Here is a 27190-nt window from a genome sequence, read left to right as displayed (position 1 = left end):
TGAGTACTTTTTTGAGAGAGAAAGTGCCTCACACCCACATATCATGAGATCTCTAATAGGCTCTTTCATCTTTCACCCATTACTTTAAATAATAGCCTCCTTTAATGCACTGCATATCCATGTAACTTTAGAGAGACTGATGTGAGCTCCACCCCAGCCCACTCTGACTGGTACCTATAAGCATTTCCACAGTGGGCGGGTCCAGTCAGTGCTCGTTGGCTTTAGGACCCAGTGGCTCCTCCAGTGAGGCAGGCAGCGGCTCGGCTCTCAGACTGAAGCAGACAAAGGCGAGGGGAGAGACGGCGTGCCGCTATCCTGCAGCATCGACTCCCACATCCACGTACACTCCCCCCCACACACACTCCCTTCTCTTCGCAAGCAGCGACGCAGGTGAGTCTTACTGGGTGTGATTATCCACATACTTTATTGATTAAAAGAGAAATTAAATTGGCGTTCTTTTGGTTTGGAGTGGGCAAGTTGCAGATGACATTGCAGGTATTTGTGTGTGGAATAAATATTTTTAGGTTTTCAGATTTGAGCAGGTGGATTGTGAGTAGGTGTGCGCACACCCAACCGCCTTTTTTCCTAAAGGAAAAAAAAACTTGCATTTTCTGCCTCTGCTGTCTTCCATGTGGCCACAGTCATCCATCATAAATGAGAAGTGTGGCATCAGGAAACTTTCTTCCTTTTGCGACTGTGATTTAAAACTATCTTTGCGCGGCGTGGTGTTTCTAGACATATGACTGTATGTAGATCAGCTCTGGATGAAGATGACTGGAGAGTCATAATGTGGTTGCTGGTTTGTCAATGTGTAGTCACCGGGGTGGTGTGTGGGTGGCTCAGCCAGGAGCACAGAAACAGCCAAAAATATCAGTGATATCACACGATGTTGCTGCAGTGCTGCTTAATGCTCAGACGAGGCTTTCATTTTGGGGAGAATGCATTCATTTAGCTGTGATGGTGATTTATATTCAGCTATTGACAAAAGTATGTAGTGTATCATTCAGCCATGTATATCTAGATGTCATATAGTTTCACACTGAAAAGCTTTAATAGTGTACCATTATTGCTTCCATTGACAAGATGTACTTGGTGGACTCATGCTGGAAAATGAGCCGGCTGCTCCTCCAGCAGGAACAGCAGCAGTGATGGTGATGTCACTCTGAAGGCAAGGCACCCTGTTGGAGACAATGGACTGTCCTAGTTGATGCTCCACTGGGGAAGGGTCACTGTTAGCTCTGCCCATTAGTGTGGCAGATGGGCTTGAAACCTGGCCTTTGTCAGCTGAGGAGCACCCAGAAGTCCCACCCCTATCAGCGTGCCTGTCATAAAACCTCATGCAGTCAGCAGCACAGCCAGGGGTTAGCAGGGGATTGAAGGGCCCTGCCACATGGATGGGTGGCGGCAGATGTTTCCTTTTAATCAACGTGTTCCTTTACTGTAGTTATATGCACCATGTTGGGCATTAAACCTGGAGGACAATGAAGAATTACAAATTGTTAGAGCAAATGATTATTAGACATTGTTTCATGCATTGGTTTACATGCATGGAATGATGAAAGAGGCAGTAGAGGCTTCTGAGGAGACTTTTTGACATGTTAAATGTTTGAAGTAGAACTTCATGACACGTTTGAGATCAATATCACAATATAATATTGTATGTAATATAATATTAGTGTGACATCTTCAAATGTCTTGTTTTGTCTGATCAATACTCCTCAAACCTAAAGATATTGAGATTTACATTGATCCTCAACAAACCCTCACATTAGAGAAGCTAGAACCAGAGAACGGTTGACATTTTGCCGTGAAAATGTCTAAAAACGATTAATTGAAAAATATAAAATAGTTGCTGATTAATCTACTGTCTATCAGCTAATTGATTCATCTGCTAGTCATTTCAAGTCTATTCAAAGAGACTCAACGGTGTTCTGCTGTGAACCGTCAGACAAAATCTATCAGACAAGTGAAAGAAGAAGTGAAAAAACTTCAGTTTCAGAATTTTGTAAAACATAATAATGTAAATTCATATTTTAGCAATATAATTTCACTTAAAGCTGAGAAATGATAATAGTGTGCAATATTCCTCTAACTAGAGGCCCTTCTCACCGAGGGTTTGGTTGAAGATTGCTGCAAAATGGTGTAAGATTGAAAAAAGTCTTTGAATGACAGAAGAAGACAAACTTGACAAAATGTTGGGTCCTAAACATTATCAATAAGGAAAAAGTGACTTAAACATCCTAAAAGACATACAGTGTGTTGTTATCAAGCCACTCAGAGATGAGATGAGTTCAAAGACCAGTAACCTCATAGTCAATATTGTCAAGTCTATAAGCTAATTATGACCTGGAAGAAAAACAGGTGACATGCATGACATCTTTATCTTATTTTGGTTTGCAGAGACTTTACTGTATCTGCCATCTGCACAGAGTAACACTGGGCAATGGGTCAAACTGCGAAATGAAATTCTTAGGGCAAGACTTCTCCGATAGCAAACTACTAAACAGCAAAAGCTATTCAAAAGATAAGGATGTGATCACTCTTGAGAAGGTTTTTTTTATTTTTTAAAGAAAATTTTATTGAAAGTCAGATTGTCAATGGAGCTGAGCTTTAAACTGGGCACAGATAACTTCCTCTTTTATGTGGGTGCATGTGAGTGTTTTTATGTTTTTTTGTTTTGTTTGTTTTTTTAGTGTTTAACTTTACTTTAAATTGTATGGTTCAATGAGTTTTTGTGGCTTTTGAGAACTGAGTTGTGCTCATCAGGTGGGAGGTTAACAGGAAGAGGCCAGTCTTTTGAATAGAAAAACTGCTCCAGCCTTCGGCCAGTCCATCCCATAGTATAAATGGTTTGTTTGTTGGCTGAACAGATGCATCTTTTGCTTAATTTCTAGGAAGCAGGAAGAGCTGGATATCCTGTAACATTCAAATCCCCACTATTTTGTGACAAATAAATTTTCCTTTAAATGATGAAAGCTTTGAATTCAGTCTTAATGTGGTGAAACTTGACAGAAATGTTAGTAGAAATACACTGACAACACTTATTGCACTTAAATATTAAAAAACTGCTGTAAGAGTCTAAAATCTGAAAAGTGCACATGTACAATATCACTGGTCTGGCTGTGCCGCTAAATGCGTTTTCATTACATTGGACACAATGGCAGCGTATTAACGGCTAGACATATTAGCAACCACAAAGAAATAGAGAAATGTGACAAAAACACATCCTGAGTCATCTGAGCAGATCAGCCTGTCGGGACAATACTGTGTTATGTCATCTGTTGGTTCTTAGAGATTCTGGGGACTTAATTGATTTCACATGTCTAAACCAACAATCAGCAAGTTTCCAAATTATATAGTATTTGATATATATAAATTATATATCAAATACTTATTTTGAAACTGTACCCTTGTACTTTATTTTTTCTCCAAATGCTACCAAGCATAAGTCAATACTAAAGCCACTGTTTAAAAACTCTTCATACAGTCTGTATAACATGTATCTTGGCCAAACATTTAATCCCACTTCCACCAAAACACTTCATACATGTCTCAAAATAAGCTCATTTGAACACTGGCAACAGTTGTCACTCAGGAAACATACATTGTCACTCATAACACAGTGAAATAAAAACCGGAACAACAAAGAGCATTGCATAAATTATGAATTTTTATCTTTGAAGTTTAAATTATTTCTCACATTAATCAGTATTTCATTATAGAATAAGAATATTTACTGTACTAAAGTATATGTAACAAGAATCAATCAGCAATTTGCTTCAATATGCTTTATTTTTTTTCTATATGTTTGTATACAGGAATTGTGAAAAATAAAGGTTGAAACATGAAACAAATTCCAGGGCTGCAATAATAATTACAGAAGGGAAACCCTATCAACAACATGTATAGTATAATTACTCGTACTAAAAATAAAATATTCTGATCAGATTTTCTATATATTGCAATATGGTTGCTGCAGAAATGCACGTTTTCCATTTGTTTTTAAATGTGTTTTCATTAGTTTTGAAAAACAATGTGTTAGCATTTGAACAAGGTGCTGTAGATATATAGTGTTTGCAGTTGGAGTATAAATGGATTGGAAAATGTGGTCATTTTGGTGTGAAATCTATGAAAGATTATTCACAGTTGGAGCCACACAAACGTCTGTTTCACTGACAGTATAAAGAGTCTTGACAATGTGACTTTGGTTTTGACTAATGCAATAAAAAAAAATAAAACTGGCCTTGTGCCATTTACTTATTTATCCAGGCAAGTGAGACAACTGATCACAGGTGTATGTAGGCGGAATACAGAAGAAGAGACATATCGTATGTGCTACATGCCTCATGGAGCAGTTAAGCCAAAGCAGATGTTGGATTGTAATCTTACTATAAGCAAAACCTATCATCTTAATTCATGAATTTGATCCACAGTAATGTGGGTCCAAGGCACTTATGGTTGTATTCTGGCTAACTGCAAATCCACCTTAACATGCAATTTCTTTCAGTCAGTCAGTCAACTTAATCTCCATGTGGGTATAATTCAATTTGTGTACCTGCCAAAGTATGCATTATTTCAGTCCTATTGTATTGAGTGAAAACTGATGTAAACATGACATTAAAATAATCATGATCTTTCTTATTTGACATGAGAACTCCTTGTTAAAAAATGGCACTGCCTGGTACCACACGGTATCAAATGTGTAGAAGGCGGAAGTCCCATTGGATCATCTGTAAAGGGATTGAGGCGCCATGTTATTTAGCACTGTAGTCGATCAAGGACTCATACATTGTACTGAAGGTAAAATCATGAACCTACACATACAGTGTTATTTGAAGTGGTCAGGATGTGTCACTGTTTGAAGCAAGACTATCACTGCTTTCAATACAGACACGGTATTAGGCTAGAGCATAAAGACCAGTATTCAAAACCAGTCCTTTAGTCTTACTTAAAATGATTAGTGGTTTAATTCATTGTCCACCTGTATGGAAATGAAACTATTACCATCATTACAGATTTACAGAATTCAGTTCCTAATGTCAAAAGTGAAATGAAAATGCACATCTCTGTATTTTGTAACAGACTATGTACTCCGTAACTCACAGTGATTAATGAATACTAGGAGAGGTTGGTACCAAATTCAGATTGTGTCACTTTATTCTGGGTTTTTAAAACAGGTTGCCTGGGCCATGTTTTTGGAACAAGCCAAAATAGTAAAATCATATTATTGCAGTATTTTACTTAGTGTTACATTACTTTACATACATTGTTTTCCTTCTTTTCTCCAGACTCTCCGGAGCTGGTCATCACCACCACACATCTGTCAAAACCATCTCAACTTTCAGTCATCATGGAGCTAGACTTTGGACATTTTGATGAGCGAGACAAGGCATCCCGTAACCCGCGGGGTGGGCGCCTGAATGGACTTCCCAGCCCTACCCACAGCGCCCACTGCAGCTTCTACCGTACGCGCACTCTGCAGGCCCTCACCAATGAGAAGAAAGCCAAAAAGGTGCGCTTCTACCGCAATGGAGACCGCTACTTCAAGGGCATCGTGTACGCTGTGGCCAACGACCGATTCCGCACCTTTGACTCATTGCTGGCTGACCTCACACGCTCGCTCTCTGACCACATCAACTTGCCACAAGGTGTCCGCTTCATCTTCACTATTGATGGCACACGCAAGATCGTCTCAATGGATGAGCTAGAGGAAGGTAAGCATATGTAGTAGGACACCGTAACCACTTACTATATCTGATTTAACGCATCATGAGAGGAGTAATTTTTTGGATTGTCAGTTTCTTTGTTCCCTAGTAGAGCTGCTGAGTGAGGTCAAATTGAAAACATTATTGACCACAATTTTGAAGATGATCTGCAGTTTCAAGTCAGTTTCTGTGCAGAGAAGATTTAGGAGAATAACATTTCCAGTTCTGAGATTAGAAGTCTTATCTTTTCGGTCTAGACTCCTGTAATCTCTTCATATCATGTATCGACTTTTAATCTGAGGGGTTACCTTGGGACAGTCGAGTGACGTGGTCCACTTCTAGGCTATTAAGAGGAAATGTATATGAGAATTTCTTAAAAACTGAGAAAGCTTGCTTTGTTTGAACTAAACAGCCACATTTACATAACAACCACAACAAGAACAACAAAAAAAACACAACCGGTTACTCATATAACATTGTATTTCATGGGTCTGCTGTCAAAGATTTCTTGAACCTGCTTGTAAAGCTGTGAGCAGGTATTTTATCTTGGCCTTAATTAGACTCACTAGTCTCAGTTTTTGGGCGTTTAGCTTTAGACTCTCGCAGGGATTCATACTGAGCTATAAAGTCGGCTCTCTACAGCTCAGCATGGGATAAATGGTTCATGAACAGATGATATTAGCATTCAATTCATTAAAGAAACATCCTGTCACAATTTGGGAGTGAGTTTTTACTCTCAAGCATCTCCATCAGCATTCATAGTAACAGAGGGTGGAAAACCCAATTGAAAATGCACCTTTTTGTATGTTCACTTATAGTGGAGTTTTTGATTCAACACTCAAGGTATTTTACATAACGACATATTTCATGCTGTTGCTGATCAGTTTGTGCTGATAGTGTGATAGATGAGGTAGCATAAATGAGTTAGTGTTAGTCTATATTTGACATCATAAGTGATTTACGAGGCTTAGAGATTTATGTCATGAAAGTTGCCATAGATGATTAGAAATCCTTTTGGTTATTGTTATAAAGTATTTGCTTGGCACCAGACAAGATGATCCATGCATTGGCCTGCATGAGGAAAGTCATATTTCAGGGAAAATTTTTGCCTAGATGCAGCAACATACATTTTCAATCAACAGCCATCAAATAGATGTTTCTCAAGAATAATTCATAAGACCCAGTTAAATGACCCAGGTTTTAAGCCCTGGCCCACTTTATGAGGTTGTTCTAAAAAAGTGGGACGAGGTGGACAGAGTGAACTTGGGCTAAAGCTAGAAGATAAACTGCAGCTTAATTTGTTCAGAATGAGATGATCATCTCTGCTCCTTGAGCTGCTTAAGAAAGATAGGGGTGTGTGTGCGCGCGCGCATCTATGTGCTTTTCTGCATGTGTGTGAGGATTGCAGTAAACAGGGAGCAGCACAGTAAGCACTGTGGGTGGTGGGGGGCATTTCATTGTGCTTCCTCTTGTGGGGTATAATTAATTGCTCAATCTCCTCTGCACTGTGTAATCCTGTTCTATGCCTTTTGTCTTTGCCATAGTTTCTCCACATTTGGCCTAATTATTGTCTTCTGGATTCCCCTTTTGTCTAAATCTCTCTTTCTCTCCAGCTCTCCTCCTGCTGCATTTTGCTTTTACTTTAACTCCTCTCCCTGTCTGAATGGCATAATCTGCCGTAAAGACTGGAAGTCGATAAATGGCGATGAAAATAGATTATTTAGAGAATTGGATGAAGATGGGCCAACTAAGGAAAAGTACATTTGTGATAAAGCTGTAGAATATTTAAACTACCTGATAGATTTGTTTTTCTTTTGAAAAATGGTTAAAAGAGTGCTTGGATACTATATGACTAAATAATGTCCTACAGGGAGGTCAGTCTTTCAGCAGGCTTTAACAAAGACATGCAAGTGTGAGCTACAACATATTTCATAGGCGCACAATAACACAGTATCTGTTCCATTACAAGAACAAGAAATCTCAGTTTGTGTCCTGTCTTAAAATGATTTTGAAGTTTACTTTAAACCACCAATATTCAAATCACAAAAACATGTTTCCCAGTGCAGTCTAACCAACCAGATCTAAGGATCAAAAATAACATTTGGATAAACTAGCAACATGTCTCTGCAGAACCAATCTGGTTACTCATAGCCTATCTGTGAACAGTTTTTATTGACATCATCTGCAGCATGTGCTATTTTCTAAGTAAAATGATTTTTAGTTGTGACATTAGCTCGATGTCGATGAAATCCATGATGTGAAAGCCCAAAGATTCCCCCACTGGTCTTGATATCTCATACTTTGAGTTCCTGCAGGTTCAAATGCTTCTGAGTGGACACTTCTGGGAGTCTCGGGTGTCAAAGTTGAATAGCTGAGTGTGTTACAACACACTAACCCAATTTTTCTTTGCCTTCACAGGGGAAAGCTATGTTTGTGCATCAGAGAACATCTACAAGAAGGTTGACTACACAAAGAACGTCAACCCCAACTGGTCCGTGAATGTAAAGGCCTCAGCGAGCCAGAAGAACATGCAAGCCTTTGTTGCCAAAGCTGCCGGAGGAGAGAGCAAGGACTTTATTCGACCCAAGCTAGTGACGGTGATGCGCAGCGGTGTGAAGCCACGAAAGGCTGTGCGCGTCCTGCTCAATAAGAAAACGGCACACTCCTTCGAGCAGGTGCTCACCGACATCACAGAGGCCATTAAACTCGAAAGCGGCGCGGTCAAGAGGATCTACACACTTGACGGAAAGCAGGTATGTCTCACCTTTAGCCGTTTCCCAGCTTGCATCATGCTCAAAACAAACATTGGCTCATGTGCTGCTGCAAACCAGAGTTGCATATGAAAACTAACCTTCTAAAAACCAAATGTCAAGCTGCTACAATGGCATTGCATCTTCAGTGGTTTAATTTAACATCATGTACTTTCAAAATGGACCCAGTAGGTAGAGGACAAAATGTGTGCTCCTACCCTCAGTCAACAGTGACACAGAAGGTCCATGAGAACCTCGAGCATCCATGAGAACAACCTGTGTACACAATGGCCTGTATTGTCTGCAGTCTTTATTCTGACTTTAGTCTGAGGCAACATACTCTCCTGTCTTGTGGTGCAGGTCATTAGTATCCTGTCCACCAGCCTTTGTTGTGGAGTTAGTTTTTAGTCTCTAAAAAGCTCAGTAGTCCTGGGAAGTTCTGTCTTCCACCCACTATGGTATTGTACAAAAGGCCAAACCCTGTATTGTTTGTTTGATCATTTTGTCCCCATTGTTACTCTGTTTAAGATGGTGCACGCTGGGATATTAGTAAATCGGTGAGAATATGGGTCTAGAAAACCTTAACAATAAAATGTGAATGTAGCTACTGTCAACTAGGACACCGAAGCTAGTAAATATACCTACTCGTAATCCTTGCAATAACTGACCTCAGTACAAAAAAATGATCCGCTTCTGTCACCAGACAGTCAATCTATTAAACTCACTGGCACATCTGGATTCTCAGCTTGAATTCCAATGTTGACATGACAAGGATCAAAATACACAGACATTTCTTATGTCATGTAAAAGAAGCCACAGAATAAAAGGCAAAGTGCATTTACCAACCATGACTATTCTCTGGTGTTCAGTTAACAGATCCCTTAGCTGTTGTAGCCAAACAGAAATCAGGGCACTGGAATCCCTCTGAGAATAAAGTTTAGTTTCCACTAGCTGGCTGTGGGTAGTAAAAACTTGCATTGACATCACACCTGTATTGTGTATATACACACAATAATGAAGTTAAAGGTAATACAGTGTATCCTGAATTAACAAATTAAGATGGAGGATTTGATTTTATTACCACCAAACATTGCATATCACTGGCAATAAACGATCTAAGCTGGGAAAGATGTACATCAGACATTCTTTATTTCACAGGAAATATTAAAACTCATCCTAATATGCATTTGGTTTATGGCTAACTAAGACTACCTTGGGTATCTAGTTAGTAAAGCTAACTAATTTGCTTACCTGCTGCTACTTACCTCAACCAGCAGAATATATTTATATTTCTAAATAATTCCATAAGTCTCTTTTTGACTCTGTGATTTCTGTCCAGTCTTAATGTATGGTTTCCCAGCATAGATGCTAGATAGCAACAGGCAAGAAAATGCTTTCACTTGTTTTGCTTTAAAGACAATTAAGTGCAGATTGTGAGAGAGTGTATTCAATAGTTGGCTTGGCAACAGTCACATTTAAGCTGTGCCTCAATTCCATACTGCTGTCATAATAAAGTGCATTCATTGAAGATTAACAGATGACATACCGTGTAATGGGACACGGCTGTAAATGCAGCTAATACTAAAGCACAAGGATGGTGAAAGCTAATCAAATAATCAATATGAGGCACACAACATGCTTTAACTTTGCCTAAAAGTTACTCCCCAGGGAAGATTGTTTTCTCAACACACTGGTTAACCTAAAAGGACATAATGTTTTATTCATAGTTGTGCTTTATTGAAACAGCCATCATGCAGGGTCACCCACCTGGAAGACTGTGGAAAGGTCTGTGACATGGATCCTAAATAAAATGTGAGTGTGGTCCAACAAAATAGGGTGCAGTGTCAGAATGCGGTAATACAAAAAATCGAGTATTTGTGCAGTAGGGAGAACCTTTTGACAAAGGTTTTGAAAAACATTCAACAACCATGATAAAATATGTCTATATACACAGGTACTGATCTATCTTTTCTCTTGATCATTTCAAAACTCACACCTGCCACACCTGTAACTGACTACACAGATAACTGTGCTTTCCAGACTACTGTGAATCACAGTTAATTAACGGAGGCGGAGATGCGGAGCAAGCGTGAAAGCATGTGTGGATACGAACATGGACATCTGTTCCTCAGTCCTCTCTTTGATATGGTTAAATGTTCGCTAATTCTCCTGTTGGGACCTTTTTCCTGTATTATTCATTACAGATGGACTGGGATTGTGCCCTGCTGAGCTCCTTTAGGTGTTGTACTTCTTCAGTTGTATTTCCTCCTGTATTAATAAAGCTAGAACCACATGTGTCTTGGAGGAAGGGGGGTGGGAGAGGGGGTGAAATGATAGATGGGGGAATTTGATTTTAATGCTCTCTCCCAGGGGTGCAGTCTGGTTGCCCCAGGTCTCATACTGGTTTTCCTACAGAAACACAAAATGTTTGGATATCGTAATCGCCTCCATGGATTATGACTTATTTTTATAATTCAGTGTTTTGTGGTTGTGTGTTTTCTTTGTGGTTGGGCTGTGGTTTGGTTTTTCTTCTTGCCATGCATTTTTCTCTTTCAAAATGAATTGAATAGCCGCCGTATGGTAGCTGTTTCAATCTGAGCATATTGATTCATTTATCATCACTGTAGATATAGATGAATTATTTCATGATTAGTGTCCATTGGTGTTTCATTGCAATGCACAGAAATGTGAGAAATGCAGCACACATTATTGCGGTGTCTTTGTGTGCAGAGGCAGACTGCAGCTGCTCTGTGGTGGAGGTGATATGGTAGAAGCAATATTGATGCAGTGCCCGCCCCTCCCTGACTCTGCGCCGATCCTCCTCTTCCCATTCCATTGCGATAGCTGCTGGGACCGGTTGCTAGGAGACCACATCCCAGGCACAAAGAGAGCCCAGCTGGTGTGGACTGGTCTGTCAGATACCACATCCTGTAGTGGGTGTGAGAGTTTACTATCAATGCAAGCCTTTGGTTTAAAAAAAACTAATTACATGTCATGTTTTTTTTTTTTTTACCTGTATACATTCCGTCATTGGGTGTGAATTGGAAGCACGATGGACTCTAGTGTGTGCATATCGAGTTTTAAAAGCTCAGTTTGTGACCGAGATGAGAGGTGATGCAGGTTTTCATATCATTTTTTAAATGCCTACTTTTCACTCTTGATCAGCCTCTTTTGTCTGTTGCTGAGTAGACTCTAAAGACAGTCTGCCCTCCTCTCTTTGTCAGTGTTCTGAACAAAATCACTCCCATTTTCCCCTCAATTGCTAGTGCTTCAATCAGGAAGGGTGGGGCCAGTGGATTCAGGAGTCATTTTCCATTCCTAGAGCAAATTAGGATCATTTTATTTTTGCTGATGAGGAATAAATAATTCCCCGTGCAAGTACATTTCTTGATTTGCCCTAACTTCTTCTAAATGCTACATTAAATCAGAGTTTATTTAATTGCTGACAGCCATTTTGTATTCATTCCATTTTGATAGAGGTGTCTGCATCGGAGAATAGTTCTGATTTGCATCTAAGATCCACTGCTTGTTCATCTGAATTGCACTTTGGCATGGGTTTCGTCTAATAATCTAATGGCCAAATCCAATTGTCATTATTTATGAAATATGTTGAAGGTACATTGTGTTGCAGTGCGAGGCTGTAGCATTGGAGAGGGCTCTTTAGTGGATTTGAGTGCCCATTATTCTGACCTGGTTTAGAAATGAGGTTTGATTCCGTCATAGGGTGTGAATTGGAAGCACGATGGACTCTAGTGTGTGCATATCGAGTTTTAAAAGCTCAGTTTGTGACCGAGATGAGAGGTGATGCAGGTTTTCATATCATTTTTTAAAATGCCTACTTTTCACTCTTGATCAGCCTCTTTTGTCTGTTGCTGAGTAGACTCTAAAGACAGTCTGCCCTCCTCTCTTTGTCAGTGTTCTGAACAAAATCACTCCCATTTTTCCCCTCAATTGCTAGTGCTTCAATCAGGAAGGGTGGGGCCAGTGGATTCAGGAGTCATTTTCCATTCCTAGAGCAAATTAGGATCATTTTATTTTTGCTGATGAGGAATAAATAATTCCCCGTGCAAGTACATTTCTTGATTTGCCCTAACTTCTTCTAAATGCTACATTAAATCAGAGTTTATTTAATTGCTGACAGCCATTTTGTATTCATTCCATTTTGATAGAGGTGTCTGCATCGGAGAATAGTTCTGATTTGCATCTAAGATCCACTGCTTGTTCATCTGAATTGCACTTTGGCATGGGTTTCGTCTAATAATCTAATGGCCAAATCCAATTGTCATTATTTATGAAATATGTTGAAGGTACATTGTGTTGCAGTGCGAGGCTGTAGCATTGGAGAGGGCTCTTTAGTGGATTTGAGTGCCCATTATTCTGACCTGGTTTAGAAATGAGGTTTGCAAGTCTTTTTTTTTTTTTTTTTTTTTTTAAATTGATTTGTCAACAAAGAGAGGAAAAGAAATGGATGCTTCAGGCATGCTTCAGGCACAAGGTCACACTGTTATTGTCGGAGAACAAAAGATTCCAATTTGCTTTAAAAGTTAATAACTTGCAGTAAGAAATTATTCACTGAATAGGATATGGATACAGGCATGGGTTTAAGGCTTCTTAACGACTAGAATACATCCAGTAATAGGGAAGAAAAGCCTGCTTTTGCTTGGTTATCAGTGCTCTTGCAGCCTGCCTGCTCTTTGCCATGCTGCAGAAGCAGTTGTCATGGCAATAAGCTCCGCCGTGATGGATTCAGTTTGTGACAATGGCTGTAATACGCTGAGTGTGCTCTTTATATTGGGTCTTACCTGCTTGCTCTCTGTTTCTCACCCGTCATCACAGCTCATTGCAGCCACATTATATATATATATATATATATATATATATATATATATATATATATATATATATATATATATATATATATATATAACACACACACACCGTGTTAAACAGAGGCAGACAATCAGGCTGACAAAGGGGCGTGGTCCCCATGATGAAACATCTCGAGCAGGCATGGTAGCCTGTATGCTTCCTCTGTGCCTGAATCCCCTCACTGGCTCCCCTTTCCTGCACAAGGACCACATCAACAAGTGAGCATGACCAGGGGGGAAGAGGAGGAAGCACGATTTAATAATGCTAAGGCCACATCAGTCAGCCAAATGGAAAGCCTGCTTCCTCAGGGTTGGGGAGGGGTGGGGTTAAAACAACATCAGGCACCAGCTGCTCCCCATGACTGTGCAGCTATCGCTGCCTAACTGGCTCATCTGCACTCCAGATGCATTCAGAGCACCTCCAGTAGCACACAGACACTGTACCAGTGCACCGAGGTCACAGACAGGTCAGAAAGGCAATCGGCAATAATGATCATGTAGTGCGACTGCTTAAATATCGTCTTCCTTTGTGATTTGATCTACTGGATTTGACTTTTGTCTTGTAATTATATCTGAGCTGTTGCTACAAAAGCAGATAACCTGCTATGATTTCCTTTTATACTACACCATCTGTGAAACCCTCAACTGAAATGGACAAAATGGAGACGAGTGTGTATTTTGGAGGAATATTCCACTCAGTGCAGAGGCACTGATATTGATCAGGTTTGTGTGCCTACAGTGAAGAAAATGGTGTGGGAGTTTCCCCATGGGTTTGCAGAGCAAGGTCTTACTGGCTCTTTTTCAGCCATTATCTTTCTATGCCTCCTCGCCGGCATAAATAGTTATCCGTGTTTTCGGGTTGTCGGTTTGCCCGTCCGTCCCATTCTCGTGAACGTGATATCTCAGGAACTCCTTGAGGGGACTGATCTGCAGGAGCCTGTTGCACATACTGAAGGATCTGAGTCTCCTCAGGAAGAACAGTCTGCTCTGTCCATTCCTGAAGAGCGCTTCAGTGTTGTGCTCCAGTCCAGTTGTACTAGTCCACCCTCTTCACTTCCCCTCCCTGGATGACAACCAGAACACGGGACTTCCCGTTTCTCTGGGAGTCCATCAAAAGCTCGTTGATTTTGCTGATGTTGAGCTTTAGGTGATTGTCGAAGATGTGACGAAGCTCTCTATCATTCCGCTGTACTTCTCTGTTAAAATAGTCTCTAAGTGAAGACGGCATGCTTCTTACTGGAAATTGTTCACTGGAATCATACATGTCATTATTGATACATATTGATTGAAAAAATACTTGATACCTTTTTAAATAAATTCCTTAAGTCTTCACTACATATAATTTGAGTCTGGACAGACATGGATGTAAACTGCCACTTGACTGGTTGGCGGAGGCATACAACCTTGAGGTGGTAATCGTAGTTTACGTGTCACTTTTCCCTCACGTAGCTCGGTAATGCTAAGACTACCCAATATAACATTTAAGGAAAGATAATTTGCTCACGTGAGATTCATCTTTTGTTTTAGTTAAATGCTCTGCCCTCAACCTCACGCCATCATATCCTTTGCTGAAAACACAGTAAAATAGAAAATGTTGCTTCCTTGCAAAGCAACTGTCCTAATTTCAAGACATATTTATTTAGTTTCCAGCTTATTTGTATGGAGGCAGAAGGAAACCCTTGTATCTGTCAGAGCAGATTAGTGTAATCGGTTATATTTTCGATTCTACTGCCTGGCCATTTGCTGACTCATTACCACTGGTGGTAAGACTTTACTGTTCGCCAGATAAGTACTGATTAGATGAGTCATGATAGAGAGTCAAAATGGTATAATGCAGCATTGAATAACTCTTCTTCTGCACAGGGATCAATTAACATGGCTGTGCGGAGTCGGATATGAGACAGATACTGGACCTGGAGAATCATCATTCATTCGTTATTGCTCTGACTGAGCTGCTGAAAGGATGAGCTGAAGTCAAGACAAGCAGCTGCTTGTAGGAGACAAAGGATGCATGAGCTTTGTTTAAAAATGTTTCCTTCTGCTTCACACACAAGCTGTGGCAAAGAGCTGCTGTTTGAACATTATTGACCTGAGATATTTGTTTGGCAGATCAAATTGTTTATTAGCTTGGCATTGATTTGTTTAAACAGTTTTGAGTTACACCTGAAACTATTGCCTTCACAAAATAATATACATTGTATATCAGACCCTTTTGAGGCACTGCTCAGCCCAGATTAGAATGACACATATTATTTTTCACACTGTGGTTGTAGTACTACGCAAGTTGTCATATTTACAGTGAAACATGACCTCTCTGCAAGCAGAGGAGGAGGATATGTTATTTGCTCCGCTCTCTCATTTATAACATGCATTCATGTTTTTTGATACTGGATATAATCTGTATTATTCATTATATTAACCTTCATAAAGGCCATGCTTTACAGTATGTTGTGGTGAATTTCACTGTAGCGTGTTACCTTGTGGTTCAAGGAATGAATCCTATAAAAGGTAAAACATCTCAAATCAGAGGTAATTCCCGGACCTTTTCGTTTTTGTAGAACAAATATTGAAATAATACAAACTGTTCATTAAGCACCACAGGAACTATAGAAAGTACACTTGTGGCCTACTCTCCTGCTTAATTTCTATATTTACCATTAGACTGCCATGACCTAATGACATGTCTGCGGCCTGTGGACGAACGGGCCAAAGGAACTCTGAATAATTCAGTTTTAGATGGTGGATCCCTGCATAGCTGCTGGTGGTGTTGGTTGTTTTTGGGGGGTCATGTGGTCCTGACAGCTGGTGAGTCAGAGATTAGGGAAGGGCTTGGTGGGACAGAGGGTGGGGGGCACCTGGAGTCTGGAAGGAGCCAGTCTTTCAGAAAAGCCCATCCGCCTTCCTCCAATAAACGCACAGATGTGTATATAGATGTATGCTCTAATGTGTGTATTGCATGTGCAATATGTAAAATATGACAGGGCTTTAAGATAAATGGCATCATGTCTTCTCATATTGTCCTCCTAGATTCTGTTGCCAGGTGGGTCTGATGACACCGCTGACTGACCTTTTCAAATTGAGAGCGGATGCTTCTTAACCTATATTCAAATGTTCCCAAGCTGGCCTGCCCTTTCCTCACTGCAGCCATGTTTCAAAGGGACTCTGACATTTTACATTTGATTTGATCGCATGCAAAGCAGAACAGTTTTCAACAACATTTCTATCAACTGTAGACAGATTTCAGGCCAAAATTCACTGTGACAATTACCCGATGATAGACATCCCACGTGAGGAGAAACAAATGCCTAGTTATAATGTTAATATTAGTTATGTGCACATGCAGGCCAGGTTTTGATGATAGTCGGAGTGTCTAAGGGACATTGGATACACTGGATGTACATGAATTACAGTATTTGTGAGTTTAATGATGCGAAGAGCACTGGTCAAAGATCTACACTGTAACTGTACAGATAATGCGGATCTTAAGTGATCCCTGTAGGGAATAGGATTAGTAGGATTGTGTAGAAGGATTCAATGTTTTTGCTAAGGACTCTTAAAGAGGATGAATGCTTTCTGAAACATGGGGTCAAACCCAAGTTATCTCAGAGCATGCTATGTTTGCACTGTCACCCTGCTTCTAAATGTTTCTTTGTAAAAGTTCCTCTGCAAAAAGAGACATCTTTGTTTTGAGGCATTTATCTACCTCTTCGTTGAGTGGACGGATTGACTGTGAAATAATAAACTACTAGTGCTGCCTGTCAGAAACCAATTGAGAGGACAGAATCTTAATTTCAAATGGAGATTCTGTTAAAGCAGATTAAGGTGTACGTCTGTTGGATAAACACTTTATCCCTTTAATCAGCTCTGTTCTTAAAGCTATTAAAACATGGACTATCCATTACCCTCCCACCCCATTCCATCTCCTCTCCTCCACCTGCTGGCCTTGGGGGGGGGGAAAAAAGCACTTCCTTAATGCTTCCATTTTATGATTAACTGTCAGGTTCCCTCGTTGCCACACAACAGTTTAACCTAATGAAAATAACATGTATCTAATCTCTTGATAATGAACACACAGAAGGAAACCCACATTTTCAGCCTTTTAAATTGGGCTGAAAAACCAATTAGATTTTGATCCCTGGAGTCAAAGCACCTCAGCCAGGATCTTTCAGGCCTGTATCCAGAGAATCTTGTGGGACCCAGAGAGGGGTACAGCTGTTGGATGCCTCGCCTGCGAGTCACCACCACAAACTTTTAGCTTGTCGAGCAGGACAGAGAATCAACATGGCAGCTGCTGGGGTGGGGTGTTCCCAATTTATCTGCAGCTCATAGTTTAGATGTGTATCACAAAGGAAACCATGATGCATCTTGACTATCCTGGCAAACGTCCCAACACGGGGTAACCTTTTGGGCCATGGACCTCCTCCGAGAGACCAGCAAGAGAGGCTTGAGTCAGCGGGAGTCTTGTATTTTTAGAAAATTAGCCTCAAAATGTGAATAAAGCCAGTGAGTAAGCTGCAGTTCAATTAATGTTAGTGTCTTGATCCAATAATTCAAGTGAGAAATGACAAATGTCATCTGGTGTTGAAAGGCAAACTGGAGGCTGAGATGCTTTGTAACAAATCTCATCTGCACCAGGAAAATGAACAAAAACGACCAAGGAGAAACACAGCTTTTAGCTTGAATGGCTTTAATAGGCGTGCCTGAGCTGGTAACGGCGCCTGTATAATGGAGAGCAGAGGAGAAGGTGTGGCCCAAAGACATCTGTCCACTCAGGCCATTTTGTGTCAACAGCTGCTATAGAGTGAAAAAGACCCTGGGGAAGGAAGTTGAATCATTTACACATTACAGCAAAGGTGTAACATTATACTCTCTGTTTGGGGTTTTTTTGTGCCTTTTTGTGTGTGTTTTGTTAAATGCTTCTGCTGTACATAAAGGCATGTTAACATGACAAGTAAAACACAAAGGTGCCCTACTACTACTTAAAGCTGACTAAATCCTTTGGCTGGCAGACAAGGAAAGCTTTACTCGGTGAATGTATCCACATAAGGCTGTGTGTTTACAGAGTTCAACATTTTTGTTTCTGTCATCAAATGCTGCTTCCTGCACAGCAATTAGCAATGCTTCATTATGCTGGAAATGCCTGTATGGATTACATTTAAATCAGACTAATTAAAATTAGGCCTGAATTAACATTTCAAATGCATTTTTATTAATCTATGAATATTAACAACATAATAAGATGAATATGAACGGATTAATCTCTCTTGGCAATTGCATAGTCTCAGGTTCTGTAACACTCTCTGTAAGTGCACTAAAGTCATTGATTGGCGATTAAAACTGATATATTTTAAGCCATGCTTGATGCGTGGCTATAGGGATGACGCTGTATCTGTTGGGTCGGGCCACCACTCCAAGCTAAAATATCTCAACAGCTATTGGATGAATTTGGCACACACACTCATGTTCCCCTCAATATAAATTGTAATAACTGTGGTGATGCCTTAACTTTTATCTAGCCCCATCATCAGGCTAAAATTTATATTTATCCAACATTTAATTACCTTCAAAGCTAATGACGTTACCGTCAGCCTCAGCTGTACTGTAGCTGTGTTTTAGCTAATGTTAGCATGCTAACATAAAAAAATTAGGGTGGTGAATATGGTAAACATTATACTTGCTTAGCATCAACATTTTAGCATTCACAACATCAATGTAAGCATGTTAGCATTTAGCTCAAAGCACTGGTGTGTGTGCTAAGCGCAGCCTAAAAGAGCCGCTGGGGTTGCTTTAAACTCTTATCTATGATACAAATTGATGCCAGGTTATTAAGGGTCTCAAGTTTTTTGTCTTTTGGCCTCACAGGTTACCTGCCTTCAAGATTTCTTTGGTGATGACGATGTCTTTATTGCATGTGGACCAGAGAAATTCCGCTACGCCCAGGACGACTTCTCTCTGGATGAGAACGGTGAGCGTGACAGCATGAGTCTGTATTTTACATCACAGACGTAGTCCGACATGGTGGTGAACAGTTTATCAGCTTTGTGCAATATTATTGTAAAACCATGGTAAACATACAGTATGAGCTTTAGAATATTCATGCAGCAATATTGACCAAAAGACAGTAAAACATTATACTTGTGAGAAATATAATGAAATGACACCCGGAGTTGACCATACACATTAAAACAACACAATAGTTTTAGAATAGGGGTTTGGGAAACATAATTAAACTTCCATAAAATCCATAACATTCAATTTAAAATATCATGTTTCTGATATGCTGCCCCTAGTCTCCGACATTGCACTTGAAAACCTAAAATGTATGATGTATTGTGTTTATATAAAATGACAATGTCCAAATAGATTGAGAGCTTAGTAGTTCCTGGGGTGTCATTTAATATATCAGTCCCATCAGGGGCTCTTCAGACTTACCATAATGGGTTTTTTCTGTAAAAAAAATTCTATTCACATACAAAGCTGTGTGCTTGTTTATAGTGAGGAGGAAAATGATGCATGTGAGAAGGAGGCCAAGAAAGAGAGAAGTCTGATATCAGCAACGGGCAGCAGGGATAGGAAAAAAGGTAGAGAAGAAGCCATTAATCTGTCCGGTGACAGGTTTAGGCCAGCTGATCTGTTGGTGCTGAGAAGTCGAGGAGAGAAAATGTAAAACCGATCCTCTCACGGTCTCTCTGCTCCCCACAGACCTGAAAACCCTATTTTTAACAACCCACTTCCACCTAATGTCCCCTCCTCGAATCGTTCACTATCTACTAAATGTCTTTTAATCTTACACAGCGCTGATGCAGGGCAGATTTGACATCATGCTCCCTTCATCCTGTCTCTTCCCCTCAGTTTCTTGTCAAATCTTTGAAGGGTGGAGATGCCAGTACATTTATAATGATCTGGGTCCTTTACTTTCAGCAATGGTACCAAAGCTAAATTGTTTCTATCAGTCTATAATAACCTTGGGGCAATACTACAATGAATCAACTGGAGCATCCAGCCATCACTGAGTTTGCCTCAGTGGAGTAGAGGAGGAGAGAGCCCTGTCTGTGACACATTACATTACGACAACACACCGATCACTGATGACTTGTAAGGCCATTCTCCCTACAAAGATAAATAAGTTTACCTTCTGATGTTTTTTCAAGGAGTGAAGATTTTATATATGCAAAAAAATTCGAGACACATATACAATGAAATGTTCCCTCTATACTTCTGTTTGGGCTAGAGGTGAACACAGCTTTTAAGGTTGGGCAGAATAACCAAAAATAGATTTAAATCCCTTGTGGTTATTTGTCACACTTCTTATGTTAAATACTAGACTATGATGGACATGCAGACATAGGAGGACATGTGTACCTGCAGCTCTGTTTATGCAGCGACAACTTCAGTTGAGAGGGAATCTTTGCAGACAGACTCGGGGCTATTTCGAGACCACTGAGTAGACTCGACAAGCTGCCAGTCGGAAACATTGTCAACGGGGTGGTGGCACACCTTGCAAACAATAGCACATGAATGTATGTCTGTATCCAGCAGTGTGTGAAGGTTAGGAGAGAGAAGACAGACGTGGTGCGATCCCAGGAGACGGAGGGAGGACAGATAGTATAATTAGCATCAAAAGTGGAAGAGAGGAGGGAGGGGGAGGCTGACAGTACAAATAGAGGGGAAGTTGCAGAGGGAGGCGTAGCAATGTCTGGAGTCTGTGTATCCTGATTAGTTCAGTGACCCAGAATATACTGCATATGTTTTTATAGGATTTATATAACATTACATTTACTGCAATACATGTTCATAAATTCACAAGCAACAGATATCACTCTTAAATAATAGCTATTAAAGCCAGGATTATAAAGAAGGCAATCAAACTATTTACAGTTCAATGTTGTCTAAACACAAGCAGTTGGACTTTGACTTTACCTAAATAAAGAAAAAGGTAATATCTGATCAAAGAATAAGTAAACAAAATGCCACCAATGCAGCCTGTGTGCTCTGTGTGGTTTGAATTTCTTCACAGATGAGACGTGGAGACTGGTTGTATTTTATGCTTTTGTCTTCTTAACATGCTTTTGCTGTGGGCCAACACAAAACTGGATGTGTTTCCATGCATTGTGTGTTGCTAGAACCCAAAATACAAGGGCAAAAGGGAAGCAACATACTGCCATTGTAATGAGGCAGTTAAAGCAATTATCCTTTAGAAGTACGTAGAAATACAAGAAGACAGTGAAGCAACCAACGCACTGGTTGCTTCACTGTCTTCTTGTATTTTTATTTCCATCAATCAATATGCCAAGTAAACATGTAGTCATTCAGACAGTTTGGCAAGACATACATTTTTTTTTTTTTTTTATTGTAAAAGCAAAAGATTTTCAGACAAGTATGCATCAAGATGGAACCAGAGTTGAAATCATTATTTAAAAGGTCCGTTAATCAAATTAATAAAACAAAAAAGATAGAATAAATCTAGGCAAAGCTCTATTATTTTTACCCTGATTTCAGACAATCTGTTTAAATTCATATTTTCTGACCAAACATGAATACACGCACCTTATTCTTTCACTTTGGGGAAAGTGATGTTTGCTAACTCTCTTTGTGCTTCTTTCCACAGAATGTAGGGTGATGAAGGGAGCCAAAGCTCAACGTGGTTCAGTTAAGAGTCCTGGTCCAATCAGGCGCATCAAGTCTCCTGCTGAATCGAGTGAGCCCATTATTATCATCCACACTGTAGCGCTTCCTGTTTAAAGTACAGCAGAAACTGACCTCACCTTGTTCTATAAATCTAAACAAAGAGAGCTGGTGGGAAATAAAACTAGGTCATTTCTGTTGCTGTAAAGACAACTTGTACATAAAAAATAAAATATACATAGGGGGATATATATATATATATATATATATATATATATATATATATATATATATATATATATATATATATATATATATATATATGGACCAGCACCTTCACCTTTGACCTTACTCTGTAGGGAATGGTTAACATAACGATGATTTCTCCTTATGGGTCAATATTGAATGATAGAAGATTTTTAAAACTACCAATAGAGCTTGCTTCAAATTAGCAAATTTCAGAGATGCTAATGAGAGAAAAAAAAATTTTGTTCGACTATAATCTGCATTTTGTTGTCTGGAATTGGACAAAAGACAGAGAAGGAGTTAAAATCCTGGTTCCTCATTGTGTTGTCTGGTTGTGCTTTGAGATCTGGAGTCAGACTGTTTTTACTGGGGGGGGGGTCCAAACAACAACACCACCTCATAAAACCCCTCTAATACTTGATAATGGGGACAGTTAAGAATCCAGCCTTTGTTCATCGAGGGTAATCTGATGAGATTTAGAATAATGTTGCTAGTGCATTCTTAAAAAAAAAAAAAAAAACATGAATAAAACATGAAAAGTAAACAAAGACAGTGTAAACAGCTTTCAGCTATATATTTGACAATCGGGCGTTTTAACATTTAATAATATCCAGGAGGCAATAGAACATAATGGAGACACTGGTGCCTGCTTGTGCTTGAATCTTTTATGTGAACAACAGCTTTTAACACCGAAAAACATTGTTATGCCTCTTTGTTGCAATGCTGTCTCAGTTTATATAGCTGCACCATTGCACTGGTTTTCTTTGACAGCTTTCATGTAAACACTCAGAAAGATATGGCATACATTTTTTCCCTCTTGCTTCACATAACCGGGTCAAATTATACAAGTGTTAGATTATATATTTTGTAAAACTATTAATTCCCCTACTGGTTATTGGTATATACCATGATGGCACACCCCTATAGAGGTTTTGGTACGTGTTCTTAAAGCCTGTTAAGGTATGAGCAGTACAGCATGACAGTGTCTCCGACATTTGAAAGAAAGACGGAGCAGGTGATTAAGCAGGTAGTCCACAATTTTTTGTTTTTTTTTCTTCACGCCACTTTACGTGATAGGCGGGGGGTTGGCATCTCCAGCACTGCGGGGTCCCTCAGTTCTTCAGTGGTCTTGAATATTTTATTGATTACTGATGGGGCTGATGGCCTTTGAAACAGCAGATGGTTGGCCAGCATGCTGGGGAGGCAGTAAACTTTGAGCATTACCCACCTCTATAATACCTGAGAGGTCAACAGGGTGACAATGGGGTCATAGCAGAGGACACGGTTGTGACTTGCATAAATTAACTGGGATTACAGGACTACTGGTAAATAAAGCTTATAAAATTATAAATCATTCATAAAGCATGTACCAGAAGAAAGAACCAAAGGAAGAGGATTTCTCCTTTTTTATTTTGGGTGTGCGGAGGGGAAAGATTACTTAGCCTAATAGTAATTATACTTCTTATGCTCTACACAGAACCCGCGCAATATGACAGAAAAGCGATAACTATTTTAGTTAGTTAATATTGGGATTACTATTGAAATACCGATATCTAGACCGATTAAAAAAAACACTAACAACTATAAATAGGGCTGACAGCATCAACGCGTTAATCACGATGCGATTAGGGGTCGAGCATAATGCGTAAATTTTTATTAATCGCATGCCGCTATTTATTAATTTATTTTCACTTCACTCACTCGGCTTTGCGTCGTGCCTAACAGGCTACTATTTTGCCGTACTTCCTCGTAACACATCCTGCTGCTGCAGGAATAGCAACGCGGATTTCTGTGCCTCATTCTGGTGCCATTGATATGTCTGCACTTCTCTCTGATGCTCTGAAACAGACGTTACAGTCAAAAGAAACATTGCTGCACGTGACACTAGTTAACATACTCAACAGCAGCTAACGTTAGCCTACCGCTAGCTAGTAGCTGGATTAAACACGGTTAAAATGCTGACAGCTAACGCTAAACGGTGTAAAGTTTGACTGTGTTTTACTGTAGAGTATTCAACACCGGGATGTAAGTCTGCAGCTGCTGTTGTCGGAAAACACAGACGGTGAGTTCAATGAAACTGGTAATTTACAGCCTCGTGGTGCATTCAAAGTTGTTCAATTCTTTATTTTTTACTTTCTTAAAAAGTATTGGTTCAGGCACCGTTAAGGCACCGGTACCGTTTTAAAAGTACCGCTTTAGCACCGGTATCCAAACCAAACAATACCCAACCCTAGTATTGACTCTAGATTCAAATGTGTGACTAGATTAAATAAATAATAAACAAATACAAATCTTAAAATCAAGTTCATAAAGTCACTTTCTTTGCATTCATTTGATTCCCAATCAAGATCCACTGGTAATAATTGCTTTCCATTGTTAATATGTACTTAAAAACAGTTCTGAAATGCAAAATAGATAGTAATCGCGATTAACTATAGAAATTCAACGATTAATCGCGATTAAGAAAATTTAATCGTTTGACAGCCCTAACTATAAAGTACCGTTTGTTGCTATCTGTCTCTGAATGCTTCCCCTGCCTCTGAGTGGTTAACAGCTAGTATGGAAGCCTCTTGTTGGCCACCAGCTCAACAATAGTGCCTTGAACCACGTTCCTGCGTTCCCTAGCAGTCTAAAATACTGTATACGTCTAATTTACAGAGCTGTTAGCCTGCTTACCAGCACTTCCTTCAGCCTTTAACGTAACAAAAACCACTTGTATTGGGGTGGACTGGGTTTAATGAGTTGAATGCATTGACGATGTGTTTGGCAGGGCCCTGGGATGTCAGCCCACAACGAAACACAGTGATCTTTATTTTAACATCGCCACATTTAGAATGAGTTTTCTACAGAAGATGAATAACCTGGACAATGTGGGCAACCCTTACTGTATAGAAAAAGGTTACTCTTCCTCTGCTGCAGCTGAATGATCGGTCTCTAAATAAAACAGCTGCACTCTCTGTTCAGTAAGTGTGTGTGGGAGAGCTGCTCATGTTTAGATATACTGATTTTAAGATTCCAAGATAATAGGACTTTAAAGTGTTTAAACAGCTTGTAAAGTCTACATTTGTAAATGTGGCTGAGTGGTTAAATGAAGCCAGTGGCATTAACAATGAAGCGTTGTGTTTTCAACACTCATTGGCTCAAATTTACACTGGCCATCTGGCTCATAGTCTTCAGAATTCTTTTCATCTCTTTAGAGACAAAAAAACCTCTTTTAAAGCACTTAACACACAAAACTACATCACATTGCTTAGCTCTCAGTTATAAACACAATGTTCCACACAGAGGGAATCCTAGCAACGTGGCAGACGCAGAGTAAGTGAATAAATCTTAACAAACGGAGAGCTTGTCAGCCACCTAGACCTGGACTGACAGCGTCCCCCTACACTGAAGCCAAATGAGGCTACAGTTCAGGAAAGACTTTTCTCCAGAGCCAAGGAAAGAGGTTTAGGCCTCTCTTGCACACTTTCCAATCCACTACTGTTTACCTCTTTCTCTCCTGTTTCCCTCCCTAATCTGTCCCTCTTTCCCTCTCTTCTGTGGGCTCTCTCAGCCAACGGGACGGGCTCCAGCAGCCAGCTCTCCACCCCAATTTCCAAGCATTCCCCCACCTCCACCCCCAACAGTCCAGGCCTCAACAACAAGCAGAAGGTATTCTGACCTCTCTCTCTCTCTCTCCTCTCATCTTTTTGCCTTTTTGTCTCCGAATCCATCATTTATTTCCATTTTAACAGTGAATGTACTGTACACACGTGATCTTGCTCCTCTGTGTTTGCAGGATCTCTACTTGCCCTTATCTCTGGATGATGATGACTCTCTCGGCGAATCAATGTAGACTCCTCCTGCAGCCTGCCTCCCTTTTTGGCCTGAAACACAGAAGTTTTTATACATCTGCTGCTTTCCACCTTCACTCACAGTGCCACCTGTTGTGTAGGAGAACCTTTCTTTTTCTCTTTTTAAGGCCTTAGCCATCAGGGCTATGACACCATTTGCTGCTTGAGAATAAAACAACCCTTTTTGTTTTTAAAGCAGTTTCGACCACGTAACAATCAGCTCACTAATGTTCAGACGTATGTTTCTATGTGGAGGTTAACCACTATTTCTCAAAAAGGGCACACAGTTCACTGACCAGCAGATTTCACGGTGTAAAAATGTCACTTTGGTCTCAAACCTTTTGTTAAAGGATGCACTCTGACTTTTAATATTTCGGTCACAGAATTCCAAGCAGCAAATGGAATTTTTTAGGGGTGTTAGTCAGAACTAACTTTTTTTATCACTTGTATTTGTGACGTTCCTCCATGTCCTCCTGTCCTACGGTTAAAGGTGTGAAAGGTAATGGTCCCTTGTTAGAGGAAATCTGCTACACCAGACAGTCTTTTTAACCCGTTGTAAATACTGTGTATAGCTATCCATCATAACATCTCTGCCCAATGTTCATTGCTGTGCTTCTATAACGTCACTACATATGTCCGTCTAACATTTGCTTAACATGATACAGGGTATGGTCAAAGTAAAAGAAGAGCCAACAAAATGAAGTCCCACCACAGAGGGTGAGGATGTGTGGGATGCAGCTCCCAACTGAAGAGGATTATCAGAAGCCAACGCCTCCTCAATGAGAATTCATGTTCCCAAATGAACAAGAGATTATAAAACCATAAGATGACACTTTTTACTAAACCACCATAACAACGGAGGCCTCAAAATCCTTATGTTGGCAATAATTGGCATTAATCTTGTCTAATCAAGGCCAAGGAAATAACTAAGAAAAAGCATCCCACATAGCCCTCAGAGAAGTCTTTGTGTTGGTGTTTCCTTTATTTAGACCCGCTACGTAGACAGTAGGCAATATATACCCTCTGTGTTTTAGATTTTCACAAACTGCAGTGCATGTTATTGCTGAATGATTATGAAACTGGGTGTCAAAAAACCTGATTTGAAGGACCTAATGGTGCATAAAAACAACCAAAGGAAAAAAATATTAGGCCCTTTTTAAAAA

General features: G+C 39.9%; 1 protein-coding gene across 1 annotated transcript; it reads left to right on the top strand.

Moving 5' to 3' along the window:
• The first annotated feature begins 239 nt into the window (after positions 1–239).
• Positions 240–27190, top strand: LOC144528057 (neuronal migration protein doublecortin-like). Its single transcript, XM_078266476.1, has 7 exons — positions 240–390; positions 5289–5714; positions 8124–8458; positions 19186–19288; positions 21932–22021; positions 25748–25845; positions 25973–27190. The coding sequence occupies exons 2-7, from the start codon at positions 5351–5353 to the stop codon at positions 26027–26029; spliced, it is 1047 nt and encodes a 348-aa protein (XP_078122602.1). The 5' UTR covers positions 240–390; positions 5289–5350; the 3' UTR covers positions 26030–27190.

Source organism: Sander vitreus, chromosome 13 (genome assembly GCF_031162955.1).
Source record: "Sander vitreus isolate 19-12246 chromosome 13, sanVit1, whole genome shotgun sequence".
Lineage (NCBI taxonomy): Eukaryota > Metazoa > Chordata > Actinopteri > Perciformes > Percidae > Sander > Sander vitreus.
The sequence above is the reverse complement of the archived record's forward strand: the minus strand, read 5'-3'. Positions and strand labels throughout refer to the sequence as shown.

Excerpts from the sequence above, each read along its gene's own strand:
- LOC144528057 (XM_078266476.1), top strand. The coding sequence starts at position 5,351 with ATGGAGCTAGACTTTGGACATTTTGATGAGCGAGACAAGGCATCCCGT. Across the intron at positions 8,459-19,185 it reads ACACACTTGACGGAAAGCAG|GTTACCTGCCTTCAAGATTT; the intron begins GTATGTCTCACC and ends TTGGCCTCACAG. Across the intron at positions 19,289-21,931 it reads CTTCTCTCTGGATGAGAACG|AATGTAGGGTGATGAAGGGA; the intron begins GTGAGCGTGACA and ends TTCTTTCCACAG.